Here is a 21,603-nt window from a genome sequence, read left to right as displayed (position 1 = left end):
GTGTTTGAGTTCCCATATGAACCTGTGAAAATGAGGGGTGTTTGTGATTTCTGTGTTGGTAGGCACTGCAGAAAGAAAAAGTCAGAAATAAGAATGGATGCAGAAGACCGAGCCCGAGCAGTCATAAAGGAGGATTATCAGAAACTGGGGCCAATGAAGTGAGTCGCAAAAAGGGAACAAAAATGACAGAGAAATCAACTGGGCTGGAAACAACATTTCTGGAGAGGGAAACTGAGGATATTTGTTAGAATTTGTCAGTGAATTTCCATTTGTTAGTATTTGTGACCATTTTGAGTTTGTTTTCCTCAAACATTCAGTTGCTCCATCTCTGCTAATGCAGATAATTGCAGATAACAAACATGTAGCTCAAATATTCCACAAATGCCAATTTTCAATTGTAGATGACAATTCATGCTGTCTGAATTACACACTGTAAGTCTTTTAATCAGGAAACAGAAACAATATCATGTGACTTATGTAACCAGCCAATACAGTGTGAATTTTTAATCTTCATAGAAAGCTGTTTGTGAATTATTGTCTGAGATCTATTAATCAGTCATGTGAAGAGAAAACAAGATGCGTTTGACTTCCCAGGATGGCGTTTCAGGCATAACTCTGCTATTTCTGGCTTTGGTTAGGTTAAGCCAGATCTGTATTGATATTTCAATACAGTTTGTTGAACAAATCCTGAGGAACTTTTACGTATTGGAGAGTGGGTGGAAGCAGGGGCGGCTCTAGCGATTTCGCCGCCCCAAGCAGGGCGGCACGCCGCGGGGGGCACTCTGCCGGTCGCCGGTCCCGCGGCTCCGGTGGATCTCCCGCAGGCGTGCCTGTGGAGGGTGCGCTGGTCCCACGGCTCCGGTGGATGCCTGCGGATGCATCTCGGCTCCGGTGGATGCTGGTGACCGGCAGAGCGCCCCCCGCGGCATGCCGCCCCAAGCACGCGCTTGGCGTGCTGGGGTCTGGAGACGGCCCTGGGTGGAAGGGCATCAGAGATGCTTAAACTTACAGAATAAGATGCCAGAAAAAGATGTACAGCAGGAAAATCGAATATCAGGCCCTATCTGTTTCAATTTAGACACTAAAATTCTAGGCAACCAAAGTTAGTGGATATTTCTGAAAATGCAGGTCTTACTTTTGCTGCATCTCAGTTTCCCCATTTGTAAAATAGTGTTTCCATACTCACAGAGAGAGCTGAGCGAACAACGGACATTTCAGTTTGGCCAATATAACAAAAAAAGATCTGTTTGTTTCAAATTGAAGCTGAATTTCTTTGTTTTTTTTTTTTTTTTGCTGGAACCAACCCCCACCCCCAAATTCAAATCCAGCTGGGGTATAGATGCACTGTCTGTGTCGACCCTGCTGCAGTGCACTAAAGGTTCTCTAGTGCTGTTTTACCTACACTGCCTTGATGCGGGAGTAGATGCAAGCACACTACAGCACTTTTAGTGAGTGGCAGCAGAGTCCACGTGGATAGTTCCTGTGTGGCAGGCTACTGTGCTGTAGTTTTCCACACCAGCTTGCTGCACGTTAACTCTTGGTCTAGACAAGTCCTCAATGTTTTGTTTCAAAATGGTCAAAACAAACCATTTTGTCTGTTTTGGGTGGGGAAATAATCCATTTTTTCTGCCAAAAGTATTGGCTGAATTTGACCTGATTTCTCTGATAGTTTCAGTATCCCCCAAAATGCATTTTTAAAAGTGAATTTACTGTTTGCCAAAAAAGTAATAATCGCCCAGCTTTACTCAGAGATATTGCGAGGGTTCACTGATGTAGGTAGCACAGCACAAACAAACGTTCTAATTATTATTCTTGTGTGCTCTAAATGAAAGAAATTGTTTTTTTTTCCCCCTTCAGTACATTATGGACCAGCCTGCAAAATGTCATTGTAAGAATCAAAGTCCCACTTTGAGTTTTAGGAGCAGAGAAAGCCCATTAAGCCATGTGCTACAAATTTGATTAGCTTAAATTCAACCCAAGTGATTTCTTCTCAGTGGTTTAAGTATCTCTCCTTCCTTGTGTCTTTGAGAGGTTTTAAGGCAATATTTTGGATGTGTCTTGGTCAAATCCTAGCTCCACTGAAGTCAATGGGAGTTATGTCACCGACTTCATTCAGGTCAGGATTTTACCCCCTGGTCCTTACTAGGAATATTAACAATAGCAGATGTTACTGCAATTGGAAGATCCCCTCCCTCATCAGCTCTCAGTTATTCACACCATCAGTAGGGGATACAGTCTACATTCTGCTCTCAGTCTACATTCTGCTCCATGTGTCATGGGTGAAGTTTCACCTGTCTGAGCTAAGGCTTGAAATGTAGTGAAATCATCATTAGCAGTTAAAGGTGACCCAGGAAAGGTAACTCATGTTCACTTCATTAGCATGACTAGATTTTAATTGCATCTCCTTACACCTTAGGTTTGCAGAACAGGCAGTTCTCTTCCTCTTCTGCTTGTTTGCAATCCTGCTGTTCTCCCGGGACCCAAAATTCATCCCAGGCTGGGCAAGTTTATTCACTCCTGGGTAAGATTCTATTTTCAATCCATTGTAACATTTTTTCAATAGTATTTCCGGGCTTTTGAGATCCCTGGGTTTTCCATTGTCCTTGTTTATGCTGTTGTCCAGGTTTCATGGAGTAAATGGAGCTGAGCCTTATGTATCTCTCTAGAACCATTTTAATTGTTTATGTTTCCAAGAGGAGGTAGTGGAAGCCTAGTGGGATGTTAGTATTAAAAATGCTCATGGCCTGAGCTCTGGGATGAATAAAGGCTGCAAGAGTTCACCCCTTAGTGCTTTTCTCTCTGCATTGCAACCTTTTCTCTGCTGTGACGTCCATGTGAAGACAAAGATGAAGAATCATAAAGGCAATAATAGTAATACTCACAGAGCGAGAGTGAGTTGTTTCTGCACAGAAAAGAGCCCATCTCTATTTCTCTAGGGACACAGTTCAACAGACTATTCATATTCAGAAAAAGAGTTCACCACATGCTTGGCTCTAATGGGAATCAAGTACATACTTCACAGATTAATTTTGTTCTCAATATTTAATAGTTACTTAAAGTTAAAGCTTAAATGCTTTGCTGAATTGGGGCCTAGAGTTTTTATATCACGCTCTTCATTTTAGAAGCTGAGCATTTTACAAAGAGATCATAACCAAAAAGGGCCAATGATCTGATTTTTCTATTTCCCTGCAACCAGCTTAGGCAATCTCCCCAGACCTCCATAATCAGTATTCTTCTCACAAACCCTAACAAACGGAAAGTGATTCAGTCATTCGAGCAGCCAGCACTGCCACCCCCTCCCTATTTTCTTTAAAACCAGGTTTTTGTGTTTTCAGTGTCTCTGATCAGTTTTCTAAAGGAGTCACAGCCAATCTTAGACATGTAGCTCAGAAGGGAATTAAAAAAAAATCATGACCAATGAGTATTGTTGATGCAAAATCCTAAACTCTTTGGTAAATCCCAATTTTTGTAAATTTTACAAATCTCAAGACTTTTGCTGCTTACAAGTGTTTCTGCTCCTCCTGGACAGGTTTGTCTCAGATGCGGTTACTGGAGTCGCCATAGTGACCATACTGTTCTTCTTCCCTTCACAAAGACCATCCTGTAAATGGTGGTTTGACTTAAAAGGTAGGTTGTAAGCCCCTCTGTCCCCTTCTTCTGTGTTCACACTGCAGGAGCTCAGCACATAACAGTAAGGCAGGGTACTCAGTCAGCAGGTATGGGGTAACATTTTGAAAAGCACCTATGTCCCGTTGACTTTCGATGAAACTTAGGCACCTAAGTACCTGAGTCACTTATGAAAATGTGACCCATATGGCTATGGCCACCTTCATCTTTAACTGGAGATGCAGCCTGTGCAGCCCATGGGGCTCATCTCACAGCAAAGCAGCACTTGCTCTGGCCTTTTGTCACAAAACGAAAGCAACTGCCATTACGTCATTTCATGCAAATTAGGTGTTGCTTTCAGACTGCGGCAGGTTGCTCCTCAGACTCCCATTGGGTGAAATGTGGTTGTCCTTAGTTCACAGAACATGACAGTCCTACCAGTTTGCCTTTCCATATGACACAACAATTGAGTTCTTATTCAGAAGTGACCGTCTGGGGGAGACACAGCAGTTTCCTTCCTAGAAAGCTCCTCCCACTTTGAGCTGCAAGTAGAAAATTAATACGGTGATGAACTTGTCCACAAAATTACAACTGTCAGAAAACTTCCTCCTGCCGTAATCTGCCAGATATCAGAGAAGAGAATATTTATGTTTATTACACCAAAGAAATTGTCCTTTATGTTAATAAAAAAAACAGCTGAGAAAAAAGCCAAGAAAACCTTGACTGCTACAACTTTTTTGCTGCCTGTTGAATTGAAATTGAAATATCCATGTGTTTGTTATTACATGATCATCAGCTAACTTTGACACCAGTGAGTAACGTGGCTATTTTATCAGATGACAAGTTATTTGTTAATCTGTGTGTGTGTGTGTGTTTGGTGGGGAATCTCTTTCTCTAGCATCAAACACTGAGAATGTGCCCTTGCTGTCCTGGAGAAGGGCCCAGGAGACTGTACCTTGGAACATTATCTTGCTGCTCGGTGGAGGATTCGCCATGGCAAAAGGATGTGAGGTAGTTTTTGGAGTGATGCCCATCATTAGTGTTACCTTAGTGTCATTCTACTCTATGCCCATGGTTTTTAAAAGGGTATCAGTTCGGCTTCTGACGTTGCTCCTGCAATTTTGCACCTGCAGTGTATGGCAGCTGAGTGACTGGATTTGACATCTAAAGGCTATAACATGCACCCCCCTCCCTCAGGGTGGCTGCGTTTCAGAGGCGGGTGGGCAAAGTGATCTCTATTTATATGTAGTTTGCAATTCTGTGAAATGATCTGAGTCTTGCATGGAAATCCAGGAGCTCAAATATAAAACCTGCTGCATTTTCTCTCCTGCTGCAGGAGTCAGGCTTGTCTGTCTGGATCGGAGGCCACCTGCATCCCCTGGAGAGCGTGCCGCCGGCGGTGGCTGTCGTGCTTGTCACAATAGTGATCGCCTTATTCACAGAGTTTGCCAGCAACACGGCCACAATTATAATCTTCCTGCCTATCCTGGCAGAACTGGTAAGATACGTCACCATGATGGGGCCAGCTCTGACCCCTCTGTGGTCTCTCTCAGCGCACACCCTTAGGTGTTAGGCCTTGTGCCTTTACCTTGTCTGGGATGGAAGCCCCGAATTCTCCCATTATCAGACCAGGCCCTGCGCTACAGATCCCTGTGTACCAGCGTGATGACTCAGCAGGCCTGACTGGGTTCAGCCTTGGGGTCTTGTGCCCTGTGGTGGCCACAGTGACAGACAGACTTGTCTGAACAGCAGGAACAAAGCAGAACATAAGAGAACAAGGATTTGAACATGACAAAAGGTCTCCCGCATGTCTATCTTCCCCGAAGCCCTACCACCCTGAGGGTGTGGGCCAGGCAGGTTTTGCTACATCTGACCCCCTTGGCAAAACAAGTCTGGTGACTTTGTCTGGAGCCTGGATGTAGCATCTTCAAAGTTCAATAGCTCCAGGCATTGTCTCTTAATGATCCCACTGTGTTATGTATCAAGAGTCATAGTGTTGCCATCCTATTGGTTTCCTAACAACCCTGCTATTAACCAATACCCCAATATAGCCACGCTGTAACTATCCCGATAACCAGGTCACATACAGAATTCACAAATTACTACAGTCAGCCTCACGTGCTTCACAGTCTAGGTACCCTGTGAAAACATTTCCCTCTATTGCCGCAGCCCGGCCTTCATCAGCTGCAGAAGATGCGCTAGTCCTCTGAGCCGCCACGGGGGTCACCTCACTCCTCTGCATACTAGGCCCAGTAGTCTGCAGGATCTCAGCTGGCCCATCCAGCTGTGTGGAGTTGTGGCCAGGGTCACTGAGGGGCTATACTGAGATTGCAGTCAGGGCAAATGGTAAAGAATAGGTCAGGTGATCCCCCAAACTGGTGGTTTATTCTATCATTAGATTTCACCAAGCTAGTAACCAAACAGTTCCTGTAATACCTTACTGATTACCAAGAAGCCAAAATACAGTTCTCTTTAAGCAATCCAGCCTTGGCTCCCACCCAGACAGCCAACTCTAACATAGTGAGAGTTACTAAAAACCTTATTCACCGTAAGTAAAGTTCTAAGAGACTGGACACATTACCCACCAGGTCAATGAATATTTTAGATCTCACCCAAATACATGCTTATAGCCAATCCTTATTCATTAAGATTTATTAACAAAAAGAAAAGACAGAGAGTTGCTGTGGTTAAAAGATCATTCGACGTACAGATATGAATAAAGTTCTTAGGTCAGTTGCATAGCAGAGATGGTGAGGTTGCTGCTTTGTAAAAAGCCTCCTGTAATCAATTTAAAAGGCTATAGTCCAATAGGCAGTTCTTGTGCAGAGTTTGTTCAAATTCTTCCATGAAAAGTACAAGGTTAATCCACAGTAGACCTGGAGACCTCAGTCTTACAGGCTTAGATTTTCCCTGTCAAAGTTTAAGCAGATCTGAGATAGCAAGCATCAGATGCGAAACTTCCTTTATAGCTTGAAGCAAGTTGTGTTCACAGCAGGGCTTCCTTGGTTGAAGAATAGGTAATGTATATTGTTGCTTTGAAGCTAATCCCTCATTCCTAGGCATACACGGGTAGCTAGTTGCCTTCATTAGCATAGGGCAATTAACCATCAAACAGCTTACAGGTCGTTTATTACAAATTTCAGAGATAAATTAAAGAATAATATTATTGTGCCACAAGTCTCATCTAAATTATAATATCCCCTTTTGACCTCTGAATCAATAGAATACCGTCGTAATGAATCATTAAAGTCAGGAACAGAATTTTAGCATCTACAAGCTAATTAGATCACGTTAAACCTCTAGCAAGGTAAACATACACAAATACAACTAGAATCTATTCTTGATTCTCTAACAATATAGCCTCCATTTCAAGGACTGTAGTCTATTTATCACGCCTGTGCTAACAATCTGTAAGGAATGGACCTTTATACAATTTCACTACTCTTCTAATATGGCCTTAAGAGTTGGTTTTGGGTCACTCAGCCTGCTGGTCGCTTAACCCTCACTGGCTCAGCCCCCCAGGGGTCTACATGCTCCCTGAGGCCATTTAAAGAGACCTCAGGTTTTAGTCAACCAATAGTTTTGCGATGTTGTGTATTCAAGTGGTTAGAAAAGGCAGCCGGGAGCCAGAATTCTTGGTGTCCATTTCAAGCTCTGCCACTGACCTGCTGTCTGACCCTGGGCAAGTCACTTCCCCGCTCTGTGCCTCAGTTTCCCTATCTGTGAAATGGGGTTAACAACACCTGCACACTTCACAGGGAACTTACAAGGCCTGCTTAGTGTATTGGACTGTTTGGAAACAAGATGCTAAAGGAGTGTAAGTACGTGCTGCACAACAGATTAATAATAATCTTTAAAAATGTTCTTAGCAATAGAACAGCAGGATATGCTATTATAAAGCACAGATCACTGAGTTCTGCTAGGCCCAGTGCTGTAATTATTTGCATTCTTAGGTGTAGCTCCATTGTAGCTCAGAACCCCTAATGTACAGTATTATATTTTTACATTTTGTTCTTTTAAGGCAATTCGTCTGAAAGTAAATCCCCTGTATTTAATGATACCAGGAACTATAGGATGCTCATACGCTTTCATGCTGCCAGTCTCCACGCCCCCAAACTCAATTGCATTTTCTTCTGGACACTTATTGGTCAAAGATATGGTAAGTTTTTTTTATGTACAGAAATCACTGGAGACACAATCATTTAGATGAAGAGTTTTTAGGACAATAATTTCGAGATATGCTACCAAATCAGAGTGTTGTAAAATAAAATCACAAAGGTCAGTTTGAGCATCCCAGGCTAAATTTCCCAGTAGACCTTGGTCAAAGTCACCATCTCTATGTGAAGTGCATGTTACTACATTCCTTTTAATTGGTTAAGTGGATCTACTGCCAGTGGTATCTGATGTAAATGCTGGCTGAATCAACTGCACTAGAATATTTTAGTCTTTTCTGATCTGGAAGGAATTATTTGACATAATATGCTTGGCGCAATCACCCAGGCAATTCCCATTCAGGAAGATGATAGAGGGAAACAGAGAGAGGGAAAGACAGAAGAGTCAAGGAGAGCCAGAAAGCTATAATATGAAGCTCTCCAAGTGAGCAGCAAAATTAATGTCTCTCAAAACTCAACAGGAAATATGTATATGAATTCTCAGATGTGCTGTCAAGTTCTCTATAGAGACTAAATGTACAGCCTGTATAACAATGACTCTCGCTAATGAAGAGAAATGCTATTTCCTAAACAAAGAGTCATTAAGAAATGAGCTACTTCTCCTTTTGATTTTACTATTAAGTTTGTTTTGCTTTGTTTTCCTGTCTGGTATTTTCTTGTTGGCATTTAAAAAAAACAAACAAACTTCTTATTAAGGCAAAGTTACAATAAAGTGTTTACATCCTACACTGTACATTACTATTAGTTTTTTAATGTAGATCCTTACATTAAAGAGCACCAAGGGAATGTTTTCAATTCACTGGGCAGAAGAGCTTGACCACAAACTCCCATGAATGTCTATCGGGGTCAACTTAGTACATCTCTATACTCCAGACTGAGCATATGTCCCCTTATATAACTCCTCACCTGTGGTCTGTGGACCCTTAATGGTGCACTAAGCCCGACTTGCAGAATAAAACATTTTTGTAAGCAATGGCTGAGGAGAGGAGATAGTCACATAGGGGAAAGGATCTCCCTCTTATAGGTGCAACCATTCAGAGCTGGTTAGAATTCACATGAAGATGACTCAGACGTTCTTCCCCAGGCTGCAGTGTTTATGTGGTGATGGCCACACTAAGTGACTCTCATACCATTTTCATTCTCATACCATTCTCACACTCTTATCCTCAAGGCCGGTGAACATGAGCAGAAATCACTAGATCTGTTCGGTAGGAACCTAGTCTTATGTGATTCCGTAGTGTAGTAGGTTGGTTTGGAGATCGCTGGTACTAGCTGCTAAGTTGGTTTGGTTACCAAGGGCCTCAGCCCACGCCCCAGTGCTTCTCAGCATTTGCACAAGCACTCAGTAAATGAGGAAGTGAGAACTGGGGAGAAAAGAGCAGGCCTGTTTTCAGTTTCCTCAGAAGAGAAGGGTGACTGGAAATGCACCAGGAAGGGGGTTGAATGTTACAGAACATCTTGGTGTGCAGAAGGGCAAGGAGAACACTCAGTGAAAAGCAAGGAGGTGATGAGGAATTGGGTAGGCTTCTCTCAAGATTCCTCCCCATTTTCCTCTCCTTACATCTTCTTACCCCAGAGTTGCAGTTACTCCCCTCCAGGAGTAAGGCTAGACACAACTACTTCCAAAGCCCATCTGCACTGTTTTGTACCTCAGCCAGAGGGGATTGCTGGAGAGTGACCTGAGGCAATCACCCTCCCACAGGCTGAGCTCCACATCACTTACAGCCTCTGCCAGCCTGAGAAGTGAGAATCTGTGACCAGAATCTAGTTTGCCCAGTTGGAAGCCCATAGCATTGCCAGGAATCCTGCCCTGAGTGAGTGAAATCCAGACAATAATGGGATTTACTACTTTGCTTAAGGTCTCATTGTTCTGCAGCAGGAGGTGAGTGTTCTCATGATCCCATCCATGCTCACAGCACTGGATTCAGCAACTGCCATGGCTGAGCTTATGCTTGGGAAACCCAGTTGCTTTTATAATCCACACTAAATATGAAGGCCTCTGTCCAGCTCATTAGTGACTGGTCCACATGTGATGTTAATGAGTCTGCAGAAGCCACCAACTAGAAGACTTAGTCCTTTAAGATCAGGTGGTAGAGGCTTGTGCTTTATACAGTCCACCAGGAGTACAGGAAGAGCAGTTGGGGGAGGATGGGCAGATTCTCTAGTTTATGGCATTTCAAGACAAAGGAGTGGGTGTTTTGAGGAAACCACATTCTTGCTGAAAGGTCAGGTTGGCTGGATGTCAACTTGATTCCTAATCCGTGTCCCCTCCTTGCACAAGATCATTGTGCTCCAGTGGAATCATGAACAGAGGAATCCACGTGGGGGCAAGTCAGGTTACACACTAGGGTAGTCCTACTCCTTTAGTGGCAGAACTGCTCAATGACTTTGCACACCTGCTTTCTGGTTCTCAAAACCAGTGTAACAAAAGGATGGGGTGTGGGCAAAGAATAAATATGGCCTTAAGCATGACCCTCATTGTGCTAATGAGGCACTTTAAGCAACTCACTCTCCTCTCTGGCCTTGGTGCCCAGACAGTAGCACTCATTAATACAGGGTTGGGGTCCTCTGTGCCCCCCACATCTTGTTCAGCAAATTTTACCTTGTGGTAATATGTGCCACGCTCTGTCCTGTATAGGATCAATCCTTAAGGCTCTGCAACAGTGGCTGCTGCATGCAATGAGATGAGGTTCATTTTTCCTATTGGAAGCCATGGGAATCTAGCTGCCTGGGAGCCAGAGGGTGAAGGGCTAGTGCCAAAGTGGTTAAAGAAGAGGAACTTTAGAGATTAAAAGATTCATGTTGCTGAGCAGGGCTCTGATCTTACACTCTTATGTTTAAATATGCTGCTCACTCACCAACCAGCGGGGCAGGTGGAATAAGAGGAAGCCAAGTTTATGTGCATGCACCCGGGTCTATGGCTCAGCTGAGAAGTTGGGATTTTATCTATGGGAGGGGCTGATAGTTATTTTTAGGGTTGGCTCAGTTTAGAGACTGTCACCCTTAATCACATCCCCTTTAACTTAATGTGAAATGATAGAAACCCAGTTTGCCCCCATTCTTGTTGACAGGTCAGCTTGCCTGGATGTCGACTTGTTTCCCAAGCTTGTGTCCTGCCCTTGGCTGGCCCCAGGAAGGAGCAAGTTTTATGACTTTGCTGTGATGTTCTGTGACTATGGAATGAAAGTGCAATTTGTGAATGTCCCTTTCAGTGGCACAGGCTTACCCAATATCCTCAACGTACTTAGCCCAACGGAGGTCAGCATTCCTTCACATCCTCTAACTTTCTTTCGCCCCACTCTACCCCAGCCTCCTTACGGTTAAAAGTGTGATGACGCCTTCTTGTGGAGCTGCTACAATAGTATCCGGCCATTCAAGCCTGTTCTCTCTCTCCCTTTGTACACCACCCGTTGCCCTGGTTTAGACTGAGGTTTAACAGTTGCCATGGTTGTATGAATTTGTGCCTTTGCATTGAGTGAAGTGAGAGTTAGTTGCTTTGGAAACAGTGAGTCAAGTCCTGAGGCTCCTTCTCAGTTTTACTTAGGCTGAAGCCAATGGGAGTTTTGCCTGAGTGAAAACTGAACAAAGGCTTTGGGAGAAAGCCTAACTCCTTTTGAAATTCAGCTGTTTATCAACTCAAGCTCCTGGTGTCTTTACATATTGGTAAGGGGCTCTGGTGGTTTTCTTTTCTAAGAACTGCACACATAACCTTTGATTATTAATTTTATTCAGCTTTCACTCTTTGCTGCCATATCGCTGTAGCTTTACAGAACTGCTTGTTCGTATTAATGGGCTAAAAATGTCTGTGGTTTCACTCATTCCCTGCGCATGGACACTGATTGTATTACAGACAGGGGCTTAAAGACAGAAAGTGCTTTTTAATCCACAGACTCTTTAAGTTGGATTCTCAGTTCCCTGATGCTCGGCTGGCTTGTAAGAGAATCCTTTCCTTCTGCAGAAATGAAACTTAAAAGAAGCACATACACACTCCATTTACTGGGATGTTAGAGATGCTTTTCCAAAGCCTGATCCTGAAAAGTTTTGAACACCTACTGCTCTCAGTGAAGACAGCAATGGCAGCTGCATGTACTCCGTGGCTCTCCGGCCCTGATCCTGCACCAACAATGGCTAAACTTTCATTTATACCACTGGCACAGGATCAGGCCCCAATTCACCAATGTGTTTGAGCGTGTGTTAAGTATGAGAACAGTTTTGTGGACTACTCATGTGCTTAAAGTTAACCATGTGCTAATGCTCATGTGCTTTGATGGATGAGGACCTAAGTCAGCATTTAGGAGTGGAGTCCCTGGCTTGAGAAAATCCAGCTGAAATGTTAATTTAAACTCCTCTTTGTTGTAATGGTCGTTCATATGCAGTCAGTCCTCAGGGCTGGCCACCGTGGTTCCTTGCTTCACATGCTCAGGATTTCCAGGCTAAACCCAAGTATAATGTAGCTGCATTTCTTTCACAGGCGAGAACTGGGCTGCTCATGAATCTTATGGGTGTTCTGCTGCTTAGCTTGGCTATAAACACATGGGCCAAGAGCATCTTCCAGCTGGGCACCTTTCCTGCGTGGGCCAACATCCATGGAGAGAACATCACGTCCCTCTTGCCGGATGTAAAGAATGTTACTTTAAGCTCGCTGAATAAAATATGAACAAAGCCAGCTCATAGGTGGGACTCACTCACTTAGGACTGGGGCACTGGAATGGCCAGAGTGTACGCACAGGACAAAGGCCACGTTGCTGCTCACATTGCACAGGACTTTCCATTCATTTTATTTTATTTTTATAACTATTACTCATTGTCACGACATAATTTTTGGGGTAGGGATCTTGGAAGATTTGGCTCCTCCCCCACAGATATCTATCAAACAGTTTTAGAAAATATTGTTCTTCATTAGTAGAGGTGTATTAAATGGATCACCAAGTAAGTCTCCAACATTTCCAGGGTAAATGCCACTCCTGGTGAAATCTATGGGAGTTTTGCTGTTAACTTCAATGGGCTAGTTTCTGATACCTTAACTCATGCTGGATGGTATCCTTACTCCCATGAGGGAAGTCAATGGGACCATTTCAGGTGCTACGCAACTTGGATCAGGGTATCAGAACCAGGCTTAGTGGGGGGGCCATGCTTGATCCCTGTGATTCTAGAACACTTGTTAGGGGTCAAATTTTTACAAGGATTTCACAAGTCATTGCATCATATAGTATGAAGACTATTTCTTCAGCTTCTTATGAAAGGATAATTCAGGAGACTATGACAGTCTAGCCAGAATTTGGTGTATTGCTCCACAGTGGGCAGTTGGTAACAGTAGGTTTCCAAACACATTCATTAGCTTGGGATTTATTTTAAAACCCATGACAATAATTTTCACCAACACTTTTGTACTGACTGGAAAGGCAGAGATTTGTGGCCATATTCACTCCTGATGTAACTCTGTGTCTATCAGGGGCATCACTCCAGTGGTTTATGTGGCTATTCCTAAATTGGTGAACTTCCTTTAACTGAGGTTTGAGGTTGACCTACTCATGACAATGCAGCTGAGTCACAAGTCAGTAGACTGTTCGCAGAGGAATGTTGACATTTTTGCGAAACAGAGTTTGATTCTTTTATCTGATTGCTTGGGTACTTTCAATGAAAGGATTTGCAAATTGAGCATGATTTTCATCACTATTTTATCCAAACACTTGTATTTTGTTTGTGTAAAACTCTGACTTTAATTAAAGATCAGTATTTGAAACAGATGGGTTGAAAGATGAGGAGTCTGATATGGTGCTTTGGGGATGATTAGCGAGGGAATCCTTGCACTGATTCAGATGTTGGATTCAACTGGACCAGATTCCCAGCTGGTGTAAACTGGCATAGCGCCAATGGCATTGATAGAAGCAAGCTGATTTACACCAGCTGAGGTCTGGCTCAGTTTTCCCTTGAGTTACTCAAAAGATTCAGTGTCAGCTCTGAGACCCAATTCTCTCTTTAATCGTAGTTGTTGCTGTTGCTGTGAAAACAATATTGATTACATCACAGTATCAGGGCCGCCCAGAGGATTCAGGGGGCGTGGGGCAAAGCAATCTCAGGGGTCCCTTCTATTAAAAAAAGTTGCAATACTATAGAATAGTATATTCTCATGGGGCCAGGGGCAAATTGTCCCATTTCTCCTCCCCCCCTCACCCCCCCCCCTCGGGCAGCCCTGGGAAAAATAAACATTTAAAAACCTTCCGCATCTTGGCACAAACCCAGTTTTGAGAAAACTTCTTTTCAAGTCACCTTTACAAGGTATCACTGGTTCTCAGCATCAGCTAGTAATAAAAGGCACTAAAGCTCATTAAAAGGGTTGGACAAATATTTTCCATCAAAACTATTTTGGATCAAAAACTAGGGATTTTTAAAAAGCAGAAAAAAATTATGGACAGTGTCTGCTTTCCTTCAAAATTCGTTGCGGTTTTTTTTATTTGAAAAGCTGAAATTAGTCTGCCAAAACCTGAACATGGTTTGGGGTTTCAGAAGTGTGTGGCCAAATATTTGCTGCTTGCTGTGTTTGATTGTTTAAAGAAACAATAAAAAAATTCTGCTTAAAAAAAATCCAAAACTTTTGAACCACCTCAGCTTGTGACCAAACGCCTGAGCCCATCCAGTCAGAGATTTTTCCAGGTTTCTGATTCTCTGCTGGCTTTCTTGACTCATATCTGTCTTCACAACTTTGGGTTCATTTAGGTTAGAACATAAGAACAGCCATACTGGGTCAAATCAAAGGTCCATCCAGCCCAGTATCCTGTCTACTCGTCCGCAGCTCGCAGCCCCGCCCCCTTACCACGAGGCTCTGAGCCGGAGGAGCTCGGACCCTGCTGGAGCCATGCTGCTTTAGCTCTGTCTAGGGCTGCTCCTGGACGTGGCGCGCTGAGGCACTGGGGGAAGGCGGAGGCAGGGGGGAGCCTCCGATATTTTCATGGGGGCCCCTATGGGGCCTGGGGGCCTGGGGCAAATTGCCCCACTTGCACCCGCACCCCCCCGGGTGGCCCTGCACAGTATGAATGTTTCCAGAGGCGTAAGCTGAAACTGAACTGACCGAACATGGAACTCAGCTGATGTTGGGACAAAATCCTCATGATCAGGGAACTTGTACAATAAAATGCATTCATAGTGAGTATGGACTAACTGCAGGTCGTTAACACCACATTGGCTACAAAGACCTTGGTTCCGGCTGATTTGACGTGCAAACACTTTTTCTTCTGCCATGAGGTGGATGTGGGGCCAGGGACAAATTAGCCTGAAAGGCCCCCCAGGTACAGCGTGGCTCCCCATCCCACTCTGCCCCTCATGCCACCCCATTTCCCCTGTCTGCCAGAGACAGGGTCCCAGCTGCCGCCTGCAAGCCCGGGGTCTCAGCTGCCGACCCTGCACTCCATGGGGCTCAGGCTGCTCACCCCACTGGCTGCGGGGCTCTGGCTGCAGCCTTGCACTCCTGGGTTCCAGCTTCTGCCCCCGCACGCCCGGGGTCCCTAGGGACGGCTCTGTCCACCATTACAGATTTTTTTCTGAGAACCCCCGATACATTTTGTGAACCCCCAAGGGTTCACAAACCCAGTTTGGGAACCACTGGTCTACCAGCTCTTAGTAACACTACATGGCGCTTAAAACAGAAATTGAAGAAGAATCCTGTAAACAACAGGGAAAATTTTGGGGAGTCAGTGTACATATTCCTGAGTTGGAATTTGTCAGGACAGCAGGGTTAAGATGTTCCAATGCTGTGCCATGACCTCTTTAATTATTCAAAGTGGTAAAAGCCTCAGCCAAAAGACAGCACCTTTGGCACTGGCAGCACGGCGCTCCTTAATGTCACCATGGAGCATTGGTTCAGCAATGACTCAGAGAGCCGAGCGCCATTTACTGACTCACCACGCTTGATTCCTCCTCACTTTTCCTCACAGGTCTTCCATTCAGACACAGACCTAATTAGCTTGTGAGATCAAACACATTTGAACCCCGAAGTGACATGGCAGCATCTGACCACAAGAGGTCACAGTTGCTTCAGATAGGTGAGAAAGACCCCACAACTAACAATAAAATTCATTGCCAAGAAGGAAGCTTTGGAAAAGGTTAGGAAAAGTCTGACAGTCATGTTTCCGGCTCATTTTTCAGAGAATATAGAACAGGCATATAGAAAAGGAAGGAAATCTCAGGTTTAAAATCTGCCCCTGAACCACCCTACAGTTATCCCTGCTGGCACTTAGATGCATATCTAGATTTATCCATGAATTTTTGCATGTGCATTAAGTGATCAATTATACAACAGTAGGATGAGAAACAACCCATCTACCAGCTTTAGTTCAGACACACTCTGGGAGCACAATGAATCAGTTAAGTGGAAGAAGAGCTATATTTACAGAAGGGAGTTATCACAGTTTAGTATCACAGACTATTAACTTATTTTGTGTATGGTCCCTGTTTGACAGTATCTCTTGGGTCCAGTAATGTAACTCCTTGTTTATTTTGGGCCTGAGCCTGCCTCTATTACTCAGTTACTCTGTGCAGCTAATGAGTCAAATTTGTCATTAGTGCTTTAATTTTCCAGGAGGCAAATACAGAAAGTGGCACAGAAACTATTTACCTATCTTGGGACTGCTCATGTGAGTGCAGGCTGCAGGACTAGTTCCTTTGTTACCACTGGGACCAGGTTATAGTATTTCTACCACTTTCCACAATCCAGCAAGTATTCACCTTCCCCGGTCCACAGGCACCTGCCACAAACAAAGTTGCTGAATAATTTGCTGCCCCAGAAGACTGCCTGTCTAGCTTGTCAGTACAGTGGCCTAATGCTAATATTAGTTAGCATTCAAATAAAGTAGAAACTAGTTTAATTTTAAAATAGTTCATAATGAGACCTTAATTGATTCTACAGGAGACAACGGGTGGATCTTTGTTCAATCCTTTTATGTTCTGGAAATTGAATTCATATCCTCATGCAAGCAATTCCGAAGGAAGTGCAAAATAAATAACAGCTTCTTTTGTGCTGCCCTAACGGCCTTCCCTTCACAGACAGAACAGCTGGATTAGTTCTGTATGCGGCATTCGCTGGCTGGTTTATGCTGTTCACATAATGTCTGAAGCATCGCTAGGAAACCTTTGTGTTACCAGTTGACTGGGGAGCATAATTACTATAACTACAGAGCAGAACAGCTGGGGTGTAGCTGCTAAACCTGAAAATGCTCAATTTGCTCTCCCCAGCAAGGGCTCATCAGATGCATGATGCTTTGTAACATTTGCTTGTGCTCTGTAGAGTTGGTGGATGTGCCTGTCTTGAGAGAGGTCTGATGTGCAGCCACTTAAAGACACGAGCGTTACTTTAGTTCTTTCTGCAAGGTGACAGTAAAGCCGATTTTGTCTCAAGTTCTGCACAAATCTATAGTCACAGCCGCACAGGAGCGACTTAGGACTAGTCTGCTGGCCCAAGCGGCTGCAGACCTGGAAGATGAGGGCTACGGACACGTTCCCCTGCATGGGCGAATCCTCTGAATGGCATAAAGCCTCCATAACTCTACTCCACCTTCTACACCCCAGGGTCCTAGCATAGGGGGCATGCCCAGGGAGAAGGAGGCTTGGTCTGGAGGCCGTTACAGCTGCCAGACAATTGATGGCATCTGTTATAAAATACAATAGCTTTAGGGTGCTCTAAATTATACGGGGGACTGGGTTGGTTCCCTTCTGACCGTGGAAGCATGAAGAGTGATTTCAGCCACCGTTGCACTCCTCCTTGTAGCTCGGCACTAAGCACAACGCAGATAGATTGGAGTCTCTGAGCTGGAGCTGTTAATTGCTCCTGGCAGTCACTGTGAATTTATTCCAGATCTCTCTTTTCTTGCTATCTCTACGGCATCAGTCGTTGTGGGCTCTAGGAGTCTGAATTCTGTTTACACCAGTGCCCTCTGAAAACAGCCTGGGAGCAGGTGGTGTAAGAGAGTGCACATCAAATGGAAAGAGTTTAACTTAGCATGGCACAGCAGGGCAGACAGCATGTGCAAATTAAACAGCAATTCACTATTAAAAACATTTTTAATGAGCTTTAACAGTTCGGTGAGCGACCTGTAATTAGCCCAAATTACTTCATGCAGAAGCAGCATTTTAATGTGAAACTATCCGGCTGTGATGCACGTTTGCCAGGAAACAGAAATGGCTCCCAACAAACATACAAGCTCTGTATCAAGCCTGGTAACCATCAATTCAGGTGCATCAAGAACCACAGAGAAATTTCACAGTTTGTGCTTTGGCCTGTATCTACTCTACCAATTGACTAAGGTTTTCTATAGAAGCGTCACTGTAGCATCTGTGGGAATTCTCTGTCCCTTGAAATCTTTCAGTCAAGCCTGGATGTCTTTCTAAAAGATCCTCTTTAGCTCAACCACAAATTATTGGGCTTGAAGCAGAAATCACTGGGTGAAATTCTATAGCCTGTGTTATGTGGGAGTCAGACTAGAGATCATGCTGGGCCCTCCTGGCCTTAAAATCGATTAACCTAAACACTTTACAGGTAAATTACATCTGCATTGTAAGATCCCTAGGGCACTTCAAGGGATCACTGCTCTTCACCCTCCCCTGGTTTTAGGAGGCCGTCCTTGGGCTGGGTGTACAGTGTGGGTGTCCAGCAAGGCCGAGGGCAGAGAGAGATGGATGATGTCAGTCTGTGGCAGAAATCCCTGTAGATGTTAATGCTGCTCCTTCCACTGTGCAGTTGTAGCAGGGCGAACTATGAGCTACTAATACAGCTGTGCTGCTGGGGCAACGACTCTGTGCCTAAGCTTGAGTTCAGTGGAGGTGGGTCCCTCTTGCAGATGTCTTCTACCCAAACATGGTTGTGGGGCTGTGCCTCCCATCATTCCACGTTTCCTCCAGGCCTGATAGGAGGACGGGGATGCATCAGGCCTGTTGTTGTTTGGAGTCATCGGTATGTTTTTTGGCATGGAAGGGATGATTGCAGCTCTGAAGAAGCAGAGGACAGTGGAATCTTGCTATAACCATTTCCTTAGAAATTGTTGATATCTTAAACTTCTGCAGGAGCACAGATACAGAAGATTGTGTGGGAGCTATTTATTTACGGCCATTTTTTTTTCAGTGACAGCCATCACTGCAGTATCTCAGCACTCAAGAGCTGCCCAAGGAAAGTTCGAATCAGGTTTTATGAGTGTCTTCTTTTCTAATTAGATGTAGTCAGCTAATCAGACGGCAACTAAGGGATTGGTCAGCCTGTAAAGGACCTGTAAAGGATGTGTCGGGTCGTATCCCTTTAAATAGCTTATGAGCCCCCTCGTGGAGCACTGTCTTTCAGAAGTCCCCAGAAACCTGCCAGAGCTGCAGCATATATATGTACCTAGGTCTTCCCTGCTGTATATCATTAGTGAACACAGTCATTTGGACTCCACTGTGTCCACGTGCTGTCTTCACAATACAATGGTGTAAAGAGCAAGAGACTCAACAGGGCCATTTCCAAGGGAGCAGCCGTGTGCTCCAGGGAGTGACTAGGTGCGGAAGTGGTGAGCACTGGTAACAGGAGAATCCACCTAGTGCTTCATCTTCTCCCCACAGCTGGAGCATTACTCTCATACTATGATGAGAGCGAAAAAAGAAAGATAAGAAACGAGGTGAGAAGTCATAAAGAAACAGGAAAGTTTCCTTTTGAAGCACTGTCATTGGACACTGTCGGAAGACAGGATACTGGGCTAGATAGAACATTGGTCTGACCCAGTATGGCCGTTCTTATGCTGTTAAAGTCTCATCCTTTCTCAGGGTGATAAAGTAAACATTCAGCTTCACCTCTCTGGGACCTGCTACCAATGTTCCCTGGAGTGTGAGTGGGGCTAGGAGGAAATCAGCTGGGCTAGGAGGGGAGCTAATGATTTCCTAACATGCTTTGATTATGGTTGGAAAAATGACCATGTGACTAATTTTCCATCTGACTCAGTGTTGTATTGACTTGCCATATGTCTTTGTCACTTATCTGCGAAAATGCCTGACAAAAACAAGCTTTTATGCTACAGAGTTAATGCAACTACAGCAAGAGATGAATACATACATAGTGCTCGTGTAGTGTGTGATATTTACAAACATCAGCGGAGCCTCACAAGGGCTCTCTGAAGTTGGGAGGGTAGCACTGGTATCCCCACTTCACAGAGCAGGATGCTGACACACAGAGCAATGAGCTGACCAAGGCCACAGGGCGTTTCACTGGCATGATTGGCACTAACAATCAGGCCTTGTTGACGCCCAGCCTCATGCTCTAACCACTAGCCCTCCTGGCCTCCTGAAATATTTCCTATAGCAGGTGCTAAGTGACAAATTCTGGGCTTTTATGAGAACATAGTAAGTATGTTTATGAGTAACATGTGATTTAATTTTTCTCATCAATGGAGCTTCTTGGAAGAGAAAGAAAAAAGAACTTGTGGGTGGGGGAAAATCAAGCATTCAAAACCGGACAGTTTTTCATTTTTGTTTCACTTTGGATTTTTCCATTGAAAAAAATGTAAAACCATTTCCATGAAAAAATTCAAGTGAAAAACACTTTTTTGACATTTTCCACAGAAATAAAAGTAGCTTTTTATTTACCAGCTCGATTCTATTCTGTCCTGATTCTTCTACCCCCCTCATCACTGCGCTCTGTGAGCACCTTCAACAGCGCACTGAGCAACGTGGCTCGCATCGGCCGTGCGTGGGCTCTCAGCCTCTCCCCAGGGTGGGAACGGTGTGTGCAACGGAGTGGTTTGGTTTGGTTTTAAATGGTCGCACTGCGCCGTGTTTATCATACATGGAGAAGGGACGTCAAAGACGAGCACCTTGTACTTGAGGAGATTTGTGATGCTCCCCAGTTCCTGTAGGGGGTTAATGCCACAAACTCAGATCAGCCCCAGAGGAAGCTCTGTTCACCTGCACTGATTTCTTAGAGCCTCCCACACTCCTTACTGGCATTAGCAACTATGCTATGAGGCACATTTGGAAACAGGCCGCACCATTTGCTGCTGTAGTGGCACAGATCCAGCCTTCCCTGTGCTCCCCCGGAGTGTGCTTTACATTCAGTCATGCTGAACAAACGCAGAGTAACTTTTAAAAAACACAGCCAAGCTAACAATTACCCGAGACAGGGCAACATATGCAGGGAGAAGGCCGTACATGGAAATAAAAGGACATACTGTGGCCATGGAGTTCAGCTGTGGCCATAATAAACCCACCTTTGTAAAGTGTTAGGGGCTGATGGAAAGTGAGGGATAGGCAGCATTCTGTGTGGCAGGGGGTGAGTTCTGCATGCTAGTGCCTACCCCAGCTAAGGCAAAACCACCTGACATCCTAAGATGAGACGGGGGATCCCTCCAAAGCAGGTGTTGTCAGGAACAGAGCGTTATTAGCAAGAGGAAAAGGAGCCACAGAGAGCAATTAAATTGGCATGGGATAGAATGGTACTTTCAGGCTTCTAAGGGGGTATCTCAGAGTTGCAGTATAGTAATATACTGACTGGGGAATATTTTCAGGAATCAAAGCACTGAGGCTCAGTTTCCTACATATGATTCACGGGCCATTATTTGGTTGGGTCACTAGGGCTTTATAAAAATGTTCACCAATCCTGAAAACATTGTGAATTTTAGCACCAATTATTATTTGGCTGAAAATGCCCACGATAAGTAAATCGTGTTATTCAGTGTCCTCCTTTTTAAAAAGCTTAATTTATCCAATCAAGCAACAGAAACAATGCAAATAGCAGATGGTCAATGCAAGCAATCCCCGAGGCTGAAAATGATCTGCCCAACCTCTCTTGAAAACCTTTCTGAATATCAAGTATATT

The 21,603-nt window shown here is 44.3% G+C and overlaps 1 protein-coding gene across 3 annotated transcripts in view; it reads left to right on the top strand.

The window, feature by feature from the left end:
* Positions 1 to 13,757, top strand: part of SLC13A3 (solute carrier family 13 member 3) — a 40,588-nt gene extending 26,831 nt beyond the window's left edge. For all 3 annotated transcript variants that reach the window (XM_039499449.1, XM_039499448.1, XM_039499450.1), the window contains exons 7-13: positions 63 to 158; positions 2,417 to 2,521; positions 3,530 to 3,627; positions 4,505 to 4,617; positions 4,943 to 5,104; positions 7,628 to 7,765; positions 12,250 to 13,757. In XM_039499449.1, coding sequence (XP_039355383.1) covers positions 63 to 158; positions 2,417 to 2,521; positions 3,530 to 3,627; positions 4,505 to 4,617; positions 4,943 to 5,104; positions 7,628 to 7,765; positions 12,250 to 12,435 — 898 coding nt within the window. In that variant the 3' untranslated portion in view covers positions 12,436 to 13,757. The remainder of the gene's footprint in view (positions 1 to 62; positions 159 to 2,416; positions 2,522 to 3,529; positions 3,628 to 4,504; positions 4,618 to 4,942; positions 5,105 to 7,627; positions 7,766 to 12,249) is intronic.
* Positions 13,758 to 21,603: the final 7,846 nt, after the last annotated feature.

Source organism: Mauremys reevesii, linkage group 13 (assembly GCF_016161935.1).
Source record: "Mauremys reevesii isolate NIE-2019 linkage group 13, ASM1616193v1, whole genome shotgun sequence".
NCBI lineage: Eukaryota > Metazoa > Chordata > Testudines > Geoemydidae > Mauremys > Mauremys reevesii.
Note: the sequence above shows the minus strand (reverse complement) of the source record. Positions and strands in the feature narration are given on the sequence as shown.